Raw genomic sequence first — 11,214 nt, forward strand, 5'->3', positions numbered from 1 at the left:
CTTTGGGATATGATAGTCCCCATGTTCATTCAGAGGAATTCTCTGAAAGGTCACTTTATCCTACCCTCTCTCCCCCTTAAAGAGCCCTCCAACTGATCCCCAGGAAGGGGAGGTCCTGGGGTGTAGCCAGGGCATTAACCCCAAGGCTGCTTGATAAGCAGAGTCCTCTGCCCTCCACTCCTGAAGCCTCTACTTAACCCTGGGCTGAGAGGGGGGTGGTGCAGGCTAGAGGGGCATCCAGACAGGAAGGGGTTAAAGGAGAAAGGGGAGCTGGAAGGGGGCTGCCGTTGTCAAGGCAACACCATGCTGGGGCCTACAGAGGCGGCTGTGGAGGGAGATGAGAGGGGTGTCCCTTGCAGCCCTCAGCTTCATTCTTCCTGTTCAGATACTCTTTGTTAAAAGGAGTCTTCTTTGCCTCCTTTTGTCGCTGAGGTTGGGAGTGGAGGTGGGAGTGGGGGTTCCTTTCTGCCCTATTCAGCATTCCCATGCACCCACCTGCTCCACCCTTTCCCTCCCACCCTTTCTGGCAACTCAGTTCCCTACTGCTGAGCTTTGCCTTCATTCACACCTGCCAGCCCCTGCCCACCTGAGGCCAGCAGACCCCAGCCCAATCCTGAATTGTCCAGAGACTGCCCTCCACCCAGGAACATTCCCACCTCCTTTCTAGGCTTGCTCAGGGTAGGCTGGTGGGTCTAAGTAGAGGGAGGGCCTCATAGAGAAGCCTACACTCTAGGCCTCTGTGGCCCACAGAGGCCAGGGATTTCTGTGTCACCTGGAGGTAACTGCCACAAGGCTTCCTGTATGATCTCACCAGGTCCAAATCATTACATGTGGGACTTTGTCTTCCCACCTGCGAAGCAGGGTGCTAAAAACCCACTAGGGTGCAGGCCATGTAGCCAAACTAGTAGAGTGCCTGCCTCTCATGTTGGAGGCCCGGGTTCGAGTCCCCAGCACTGTGGGAGTGTGGAAATAACAAACAAAACCCCCTAGGGCCCCCGGGGTTCTATGTGGCCTTAAGAGCAGACCAGCAACCACTAGAACACACACAGCCAGGATCTTGGAGGCTTTCTGCCTGCTCAGTTTTGGGTGCAACTCTTCCCTCCTCTGCAACAGGTGAGCAAACTGAGGCTCACACAGGGGTCCACTCTCTTGGTGAGTGGCAGTCAGAATTTAAACTCCAATGCATATGATGCTGAAGCCTGTCCCTTGAATCTCTAAGGGCAAGGCTTTGGGTTATCTCCAAAGTGGGCCAGGAGGGGTCCTGTTCAGGGGTGCCCACAGACTCCCTTTATCCTCCTCAAACCTTCTTAGAGGAACGCAACTCACCACCCCCACCGGGAATTTGGAACCTGGGGAGATCTGACCTACCCGAGAGAACCCACCCAGAATGGGCAGCCAGGGGCTGGATCTGGTGGTGGTGATGGGTGGTATTGGTGAATGGCGAGAAATGGCTTTGAGTTGCCTGGAGGCTGGAAGGGTTTCTCCAGGGAGGGAGTGGAGCTGGTGCCTGCAGCAGTAGGACTCCATTCATGGTTCCACGCTGCCCCCTTGCGGACCTCAGATTCATACTCCTAGTTCAGGATACTGCAAAATCCCTGGGCCAGCTGCCTTGCAGAGGAAAAAATCAGTCCTGAGGCTGAGGGGTCTTTTCAATGACCTGAGCAAGGGGTTGCGCCTCTCTCTCTCTCTCTCTCTCTCTCTCTCTCTCTCTCTCTCTCTCTCTCTCAGAGCTCATGCTGGGTATCCAACCCAGGGCCCTCCTCAGGCTTGGTGAGCACTATCTGGCATTGCATGCTGCCTACTGTACCTTTCCTTCTCCCAGGAATTTTAAAACCCAGATTCTCACCAGATGTGGTGATGCATGCTTGTGATCTCATCTACTCTCTGTGTCCACAGGGAAGTGCTGTGACTGAGAGAGGCAAATGATAACTGCATGGAGAGGGTCATTTCTGTAATCAGAATCCCTTTCAAACCTGGGACAGGAGGCTGGGACAGGAGGATCGCAAGTTCAAGGTCAGTATGGACAATTTATCAAGACCTAGTCTCAAAATTTAAAAAAACAATAATAATTTTAAAAGCGGGGCATAGCTCAGTAGTACTGAGGTAAAACAGTTGTAATTTTCATTGCTTCATTCCATATTTCAGCTCCCAGACCAGTTATTTAACTGTTGCTTGCACATCCCTTGTATCAGGGAGCCCACTACCGCTGGGAGCAGACCATGGTTTGGAAGGGATTCTGATTACAGAAATGACCCTCTCCATGAAGTTATCATTTGCCTCTCTCAGTCACAGCACTTCCCTGTGGACACAGAGAGTGAGGTGGAACTTCAATATGAGGCCATTCACGTACTCAGGAGACTCCCCAATCCCTCTACCCTGCTAGTCCTTTCTCCTGTCACTCTGATTACCATTCATAGTTCCTCCATCTGAACATGCTGGTAGTCCCTATCTCTTAGAATTTCAGAGACCAAGGGGATCAGCACCCCTGAGAACAGTCACTTTCTTCCACCCTGGTTCTCCCTTGTTCTTCCTTGGATCTGTCCTCATTTTTAGTGTCTGTTTATTGCTGATTTTCTTTCCCTAAACCCTGAGGTCCTGTGGGGAAGAAGCATAGATGATTGAGCTCCTAATATGTACTCAGCACAGAGCCTGGTTCTTTAATCGAATTATCCAGTTTAACACTATCAGGCAATGACTATTTTTATCTTCATGTTACACTGAGAACTGAGGCTTAGGGAGCAGGGCTCTGGGTAAGGTACGAGACCTGATTCTTATCTCCATGAAATCCCTCAGGCCAGTCAACCTCTTGCCCTTGATTCTTTCATCTGCTTGGATTTGTGATATGTGCACATTTAATTCCTTAAATATTTATCAGGTCTGCACATACACCCAGGATTGTGAAAATTACTGCAAATAACCCCTGATGTCTCCAACCCTGTTACTTTGCTGAGTAGGTCCCGCTGGACATACTTGGTCTGAGGATTGGGCTGAGGGTCTGGAGAAGGTCTACACAGAAGGCCCTTTGGCTGGAGTAGATCACATGTACCCTGCTCAGGAAAGTTCACCTTGTCACCAAGGCCTCATACACATCTATCTCGCCCGTCTCTTTCTTTCTCTCTCCCTCTCTCTTTTGTGTTCAAGGCATTTTGTGTTCAGGGGCCTGGTTGACTGGTGCTCTGCTGAGTCCAGGTAGCACGCTTCTCAAGGCTGTGCTACTGAGGAAAGCAAGTGGGACCAGGCTTCCATGTGCACTGGAGAGAGGGTAATAGTTACTCTCTCTGGTCAGGTGGGAATGTGTCAGTCCTAGAGGGAGGGTTAAGTTCTTAAAGCACATTTTTTTTTTTGTGCCAGAGACTTCTTTGGGGTCTGGTGATGCTTATTGACTTCTCCTCAGAATAATATTTTCATTTTATTTATTTGTTTTTTGTGTGGTGGTGGGGATCAAATCCAGGCCCTTACAGGTGGTAGGCAAGTACTTTACCACTGAGATAAACAGTGAGTGTTTAACACTGAGTGTTCCAACCCCCAGAATAATGTTTTTGTTGTTGTTGTTATTTGGTCTTGAGGTTTATGTTGTTGTTTTGTTTGTTTTTGCGGTGCTGAGGATTGAATCCAGAGCCTCGCTCGAGCTAAGCAAGTGCTCTACCACTGTTCATTAACCCTGGAATAATGTTTTTAAATGTAAAATAGGGCTGGGTTCAATCCCCAGTACTACACACACACACACACACACAAACAAAAGAGCAAAATATAATAGAATTACAAAGGTTTTCATGGATGAGTAGGAAAACAAGTCCACAAATTATTATTTTTTATTTTTTAAATCTTGTTATTTTTTGGTACTAGGGATTGAACCCAGGGATGCTTTACCACTGAGCCACATCCCCAATCCTTTTTATTTATTTATTTTTTATTTTGAGACAGGGTCTCTCTAAGTTGCTTAAGACCTTGCTAAGTTGCTAAGTTTGGCTTTGGACTTGTAATCCTCCTGCCTTAGCCTCCCAAGTCATTGGATTACAGGTGTGTGACACCATGCCTGGCCACAAATTATGGCTGAATACACAAAATTAGGTTATAGAAGAGTTCACAATAAGAAAAGAGAGGGAGGAGAGAAGGGAGAAAGAAAGAAGAGAAAAAGCGTGTTGATGTATGGGTCCCAGTTCTGTGATTGTAAGGAGATATGGAGTGTCATGGTGAATGTCGTTGGACGTACTGTTAAAGTATATATACTTAACTAAGGCTAAAGTCATAGGATGATTTGCTTTAAAATACTTGAACAAAAAAGTGAGGAAGGGGGAGTAAAACAAGCAGTTGAAGTGTTTCCAATAGTTGGAAAAAAAAAGGGATGGGGGGAGAAAGAATGAAGAAAACAAACAAAAAACTATCCCTAGAAAGAAAACTATCCCTTGGCATATGATTGACCCTACCATCCATTCCATTTTGAAAAAGCATGGCAAGTCAGTAGCTTCAGATAATGGTCCTCTTTGATCCCTGGACAGGCTTCCTCATGTCACAGCCAAAGAAAGTTCCTCATTCTTGTCACTGCCTCTCCCTTGCCTAGCAGCTGGGATTTCACCCTGGGCCTATCCCAATGGCAACCTCAATGGTATTGCATGGCCATTGATTATCTTTGAATCTTCCTTCTCCATAAATGAGGCTTTTTGCTCTTGTTCATTCTTTCACTGTCATAACAGCCTGGAAAAACTGGGTCCTGAGTGGGTGTATCTGCTCACTTTTTAGGAACTGTTCGAAGGAGATATGGCAGGGTAACCTGGTTCCTTTAAAGTTGTCACAACCTCCTCTGCCAACCTCTACCATACTTGCTTGCTTTTCTTTCTCAAGTATGAAGAAATCAGACCTGTCCTAACCTCTGACCTTACTTCTCCCACTCCTTGGGCTAAGCCCCAAATTTCCCATCTGGCATCTTGGTTCCCCCACCACCTGAAGTCCCTACCTTTGCCCACCAGGTCCTCCACCTGTGCTCAGCACTCTGAAGGGAATTTGCTCCTTCAAAGACACCTTCCTCTCTGGCTTCAACTGTTTCTTTCTTGGCACTAGGTCATCCATCAGCAAATTTTTACATTTTTTTTTTTTTTTGGCGGGGGGTGGGTATCAGGGATTGAACTCAGGAGCACTAGACCACTGAGCTACATTCCCAGCTCTATTTTGTACTTTATTTAGAGACAGACAGGGTCTCAATGAGTTGCTTAGTGCCTCCTATTGCTGAGGCTGGTTTTGAACTCCTGGTCCTCTTGTCTCAGTCTCCCAAGCCACTGGGATTACAGCCTCCTCATCGGGCTAGCAAATGCTTTTCACTTTCCCTACTCGTGCCTCATAGAGTTTTCTCTCCCTTCTTAGGAAAGTATCAGGAAGGAGCCCTTTGCATGTCCTGCCTCTAAGACCTCCTTTCCCCTTATTCCCTAAAATTTTGCAACATGCTTCCATCACTCTGTGAACCTGCCTTGCCAAAGAGTGTTCATTTGGCAGATATTTATGTCAAGTGCAGTTAGCAGTGGGAAAACGGAAGCAACCAAACCAGTCCCAAACTCAAGGCACTGTAACAATGAACACATACTCATATAAATAAACACGTAATTAGAGCCGGGGAAGTTCTATGAAGGAAGTAAATAGAATAAGAGGACACAGATTAACTGGGGAGAAGGGACAGAGGGTCTTTATTTCAAATAGGGTAATCTGGGGAGGCCTCTACAAGAAAGAGTATACCATCCAAAGAACAGGGTGGACAGATCAGGTAGAGGTGGTGGGGGGGGGTGCAGTGCAAAGATTCTGATACAGCAACAAGCATTTGTAGTTAGCAGGAAAAAAAGGTCAGGGGGTTTGGAGATAAGTGAATGACGAGGAGAGTTTGCCAGGGTCACAAGGATTGTCCTTGGACTTTAAGTGACAGGATCTGGTATGTCTTTTTAAAAAGGCCTTCAGCCTCCCAGGCTGTGTGGTGAATGAGCTGTATCGGGTGGGGAGAGTCATAGAGGGCAACCGAGTTGTTGGGCAGCAATGTTTTCAACTTGGATGTCATCTCACATTTAATGCATATGAAAAGAAACATCTGGATCATCACCCCCTCCAAAACAAAATGACAAAAGGATCACCGTTCACCCAACGTTTAAACCCAAGTCTTTGGTTCCATGCCTCTTTTCTCTCCCTCAGGCAGCCATCACCTTCCCCTGTTTAGGACAAGACTCTTCCTCACAACTCTTCCTCCTCCCCTCTGTCTGCCACAGTCCATTTTCCACGCAGGGGCCAGGAGTGCTTTTTTTTTTTTTTTTTTAAAAAGAACACAGATCTCCTGTCACTCCCCCAACATCCATCTCGTTGGGATCTTTAAGGAGACCAACCTCCATGAGCCAGGTCTTGGAGGAACAGAAGGCAAAGTAGAGGGGTGGAGGCCTACGAAAGGAGGCGGGGCCAGACTCGTAGCACCGCCTCTCCATCTAGCTCGCGCCCTTCCGGGCCTCGGAACTTTTTTTCCTTCCCCGATGCTGAGGGGAACCTCTTCCAGAATTACCTTCCGGTGTCGTCGGACCTATTCCCCGGCCTGCACTGAGACCTTTCTCTTTCTCTTCCGGTCTCAACCGCTCTGGGAGCAGCGGCTTACGGTGTGTTGGCTGCGCGGCATCTGATGCCATCCGCGGCGTAAGGGCGGACGCAGGGCCCCGAGCTTGGTGTGCCCGCCGCGGGGAAGCCAGGGGGATCGGCCGTGTGACTGTGGAGGGTGGAAACTGTAGGGCGGGGGCGGTGCTCAGGAGTTGGATGGCAGAGGGAAGATCTGGGATTCGGTCGGGGAGCGCAGCGTTTTGAGTCGGGGGGAGTTGCTTTCAAGGTACCATTACTTGGGTTTGATAGGCAGGAACTGGCTTTGGGTCATGCACGTGAGTCCATACTGGTGGAAATCGCAAATCCAGTGCGTCTGTACTGCAGCCTCAATTCTAGGCTCATGGTCCATCAGGTCAGGGCAGCAGAGTTGGCGCAACCTGGAGAGCCCCCATCCTTAACGCTACGCTTTTCCCCTGTGTCCTTATAATCTTACATAACACCGGGATTCATTGTTACATATTCGCACATGCACACGATATAATAATATAGTTTGGTCAGTATCAATCCTCCTTAATCCTGCTCTTGTCCTGTAGGTGCAGACATGGCCAAGTCCAAGAACCATACCACGCACAACCAATGTAAGTTTCTTGACCCTGGCTCTCTGCCCCATAGCCTGGCAAAGATAGGTTTGGGTATACTAGAGCATAGAGGGGATACATTACCATGGTGAGCTGGAGCTGATTTTGTTTTTAGCCAGTGTTTCGAAGTTATACATTTAGGAGCCAAGTATCCACTTGAGAAACCCATACTACTTTGTATTCAGGGATAAGGAGTTTTTCAGTTCTCAAGATCTGCTCTGGGAAACAGTGGTTTTCCTAAGCCTGCCAGCTGGGATACTGATTAGTGTTATTAGAGAAAATTTCTGGTCTAATTCCTTTCTTACCCACTTCTCGCTCCCAGCCCGAAAATGGCACAGAAATGGAATCAAGAAACCCCGATCACAGAGATATGAATCTCTTAAGGGGGTAAGTATGAATGCTAAATAACATAAAAATGTCCCTTCCCAGCCCCAGGTGCATGTCCAGGGCCTTTTTGTGTAGTCCCCCCCCCCCCCCCCCCCAAGTTGAGCCTCTGCCTGAGTGCTCTTGTTAACTGTCCCTTGAATTTCCTGCTTTGTTGAGCCCCACAATTCCTTTCTCTGTGTCAGACCTAAAAAAAGTTTTCCTTGGCCTTCCCCAGCCCTCCATGTAACCTACCTCCTGAGGGCAGAATGACCATTTCCCTTGCCAATCCAGAGCCCTTAGGGGAGCCAGTCCTGCTATAGTGGGTACCTTGCCATCCTGTTCCACATTGACTAGCTTTATGATCTTTATCTGAACAAGTACTAGGCTTAGGGGCAGTTTGACTTCCTATGTCAGGGGTTCTAGGGGAGACCTGAGCCTGTCCCTACTCTGTTCCTCCCCCATACTCTTGCTCTCTGATCTGTGGTGTGAATCTGTTGAAGTAGGCTTGGTATTGATACCTTCCTGTAAAGGGAAAGGGTATATCCTCTGAGGGGATTTCAGGGGGCAAAACTTTTTTTTTAAAGCTGAACTCATGTAGGAAATGCATGCCTTAAAACTTTGGCAGAGGTCAACTTTCCTTTGTACAAATGTGTTCACATTTGACTGTTAGCTTTACTAGGCTCTGTATGTGTGACCTTAGAAATGTGATGTGCACACCATTAGCCAGGTGGAATATTTGCTCCTTGTGGGTGGGTGGTGGTTAAAGGATTGACTTTCCATATTTAAGGTTGACTTAATGCTGACTTTAGAATGCCAGAGACCCTTAGGGAAAGGGACACCAGGGCATGACTTGGGGACCCTTATGTGTTGCCATCTATACCTTTCTTGCTTTCCAGGTAGACCCCAAGTTCTTGAGAAATATGCGTTTTGCCAAGAAGCACAACAAGAAGGGCCTGAAAAAGATGCAGGCAAACAACGCCAAGGCCATGAGTGCACGTGCTGAGGCTGTCAAGGCCCTGGTAAAGCCTAAGGAGGTTAAGCCCAAGATGCCAAAGGGTGCCAGCCGCAAACTTGATCGCCTTGCCTTGCTTGCCCATCCCAAGCATGGGAAGCGTGCTCGTGCCCACATGGCCAGGGAACGCAGGCTCTGTCGGCCAAAGGCCAAAGCCCAAGCCAAGACCCAGGCTACAACTCCAGCTCCAGTATCAGCATCAGCTCCGGCTCCCACCCCCAAGGGTGCCCAGGCCCCCAAGGGTGCCCAGGTCCCTGCAAAGGCTCCTTAATAAAAACCTCTGTGAATGTGAGGACAGAAGGACTGGTGTGACCCATGAGCCCCTATCTATGGGGACTGGTGTCCTCCTGTGCTGTTTGTATAAATAAATTCAGAGGCAGGATCTGTTAGCCTGTGTCTGTTGTCCAGATGTTGGGTGGGGTTGCTGCCTTCTTTAGAATGGAAACAGACTTGAACCTTCTGTGGATGGTGGTGTGTGGGTCAGTCAAGAATGGCCAGAGCTTCAGAGTACCTAGGACACCTTGTTTGACAAATTGGGTAAGCTGCTAAAGAAAGGGAGAAATCTGGAAGGGGCCCTGTTGAAGAATTCTGTACTTGAGCTGTTTTTTTAAACAAGCTGTTATTTTAAAAACATTTTTATGTATGGACAGGGTCCCGCTGAGTTATTTAATGCCTCAGTAAGGTGCTGAAGCTGGCTTTGAACTTGGAATTCTCCTGCATCAGTCTCCTGAGCTGCTGGGATTACAGTTGTGTGCCACTGTGCCTGATTACCTGCAGGGTCTTAAAATCCTCAGAGTAGTTAGTGGAATAAGTAGTGAAATAATGAGTATCTCCGGAGGCTTTCTATGAAGGCACCAGTTGGGTTAGGTGTGGTGCATAACTAATCTCAGCAACATGGGAGCCTGAGACCAGGAGGATTCCAAGTTCCAGACCAACCTCAGCAACTTAGTGCCATATGGACTTAGCAAGACACTGTCTCAAAAAGGCTGACTTGGTGGATTAGTGACCCTAGGATCAATCCCTGGTAGCAGTTGAAGCATTTACTGCTTACACTTAAATCTTTTTTGTTTTTGAAGGAGAAAGTTTTGCTTTGCTAGCAAAAGAGACTTCTGTCCCAGAGGCTGTGATTGTCTACACTTTCTTCAAAGGCAACTGAAGCCAATCTCAGCAATTTAGCAAGACCCTGTCTCAAAATGAAAAATTAACAGTGCTGGGATGTATCTCAGTGGTAGAGTGCCCCTTGGTTCATTCCCTGTATGCCCCCCACACACACACTCAAAACCTCATCCCAACCTTAGTCACTTTGGATACTCAAATGGGGTACTATTAACTGCCAGAGTAGTGGGTGCAACCTGTGACATACCCCTTCTGTAATATGGAGCATGGATGTCATGTGAACTCAAGGAACAAAATTTATGGACACAAGAATGAGAGTGAAGTAACAATTTATTAGAGTAATGGCAGAGCTGAGGGAGGGGGGTCCCGAGTGAGGGTAACTGCTGTTTTAGAGGTTTTTACAGGCTTGATACATCCCTATAGGTGATTGGTGGGATATAGGATTCAGAAAGGAGGCCAATCTATTTTGACATCAGCAAAATCAGGAGAAAAGTGATTTCTAATCCTTTGTTAGCACAATGGTGGTGGGGTGAGGGCCTGTTGGCACAAGAGAAAATACTTTTTGCAGTTGAGTCTAGGGGCTATCATGACCTGGACCAACTGGGTTCAGAAGCTTGATCTCCCAATCTTCTCTCCCTCCATTACTTTGCTGAGACCCTTTTCCCCTCTGTTTATGGGTGGTCTTTCTCACTACCTCTGAAGTGGGTGCAGATGTTATTTTTGTTACACAGGTGAGGAATCATGTGGCTAAGAAGGGCTGGAGGTAGCATTTGAACCCAGGTGGTCCATGTCAACCCCAAGAATAGGGTTTTTCTATACCAGGTGGTAACACTTAAACCCAGTTTGTTTATAATGCCCAACCAAGAATGTGTGCTAGCTCTGGATGGCCACCTGCCCCTTACCAGGGAATCAAATGCACATAGGGTCTTTAAAGGAAGTAAGAGCAGGTTTTGTGTGCTGAAGGTGGCTGATGAGTTGCAGAGCAAGACAATGTCCAAATGCCCCAGATAGGTGGTGTGGAGGTTCTTTTCTGTAGTGAAAACCGGCTCCAGCTTGGAGGTTAGGGAAGGCTAGGCCCCAACCTCCAGATCAGGGGCTCTAACTAGGCATCACTCTGAGTTGACTCCATCTCTAAGCTCTAGTTAGACCACCCTGTTGGCAATGGAGCTTCAGACTGCATCTCTAGTGTGACCTCTGTCCCAAAGGCTACCCTGAGGGTTCAGTGAACAAGGTCAAAATCCTTGGTCTTTGCAACTGAGCAGGAGTTATTTCTATTGACAGTCTGTAGTCTGAGAGCCAGGCTCTGGACTTCTTCCTCCACAGCTAGGTACTTAAAGTCATCCTTTGCCCCTGTCCCATGTTCATGGAGGTCAGGACAGGTAGATCAGGAAGAGGAGTAGGCTTAGCCCTTGGGGCTGTAGCTGAGCCTGGGGTCCTACCATGGCTGTTTAAGAAAAACCTAGTATACATGTATGGGAACAAGCCACCAAAGGTGTAAGGTGCTAAGAGACCAAATAGAGACAAATC

At 47.8% G+C, this 11,214-nt stretch overlaps 1 protein-coding gene across 3 annotated transcripts; it reads left to right on the plus strand.

Annotated features, from left to right (window-relative positions):
* The first annotated feature begins 6,561 nt into the window (after window positions 1-6,561).
* Rpl29 (ribosomal protein L29) lies at window positions 6,562-8,960 on the plus strand. Of its 3 annotated transcripts, none has more exons than XM_047564543.1 (4): window positions 6,562-6,617; window positions 7,149-7,193; window positions 7,516-7,580; window positions 8,456-8,960. In XM_047564543.1, the coding sequence occupies exons 2-4, from the start codon at window positions 7,157-7,159 to the stop codon at window positions 8,840-8,842; spliced, it is 489 nt and encodes a 162-aa protein (XP_047420499.1). In that variant the 5' UTR covers window positions 6,562-6,617; window positions 7,149-7,156; the 3' UTR covers window positions 8,843-8,960. The 3 variants fall into 3 exon arrangements, with proteins under 3 accessions (XP_047420499.1, XP_047420501.1, XP_047420500.1); XM_047564545.1 differs by lacking the exon at window positions 6,562-6,617 and adding an exon at window positions 6,636-6,654; XM_047564544.1 differs by lacking the exon at window positions 6,562-6,617 and adding an exon at window positions 6,646-6,742.
* Window positions 8,961-11,214: the final 2,254 nt, after the last annotated feature.

The sequence above is a fragment of the Sciurus carolinensis genome, chromosome 9 (assembly GCF_902686445.1).
Source record: "Sciurus carolinensis chromosome 9, mSciCar1.2, whole genome shotgun sequence".
NCBI lineage: Eukaryota > Metazoa > Chordata > Mammalia > Rodentia > Sciuridae > Sciurus > Sciurus carolinensis.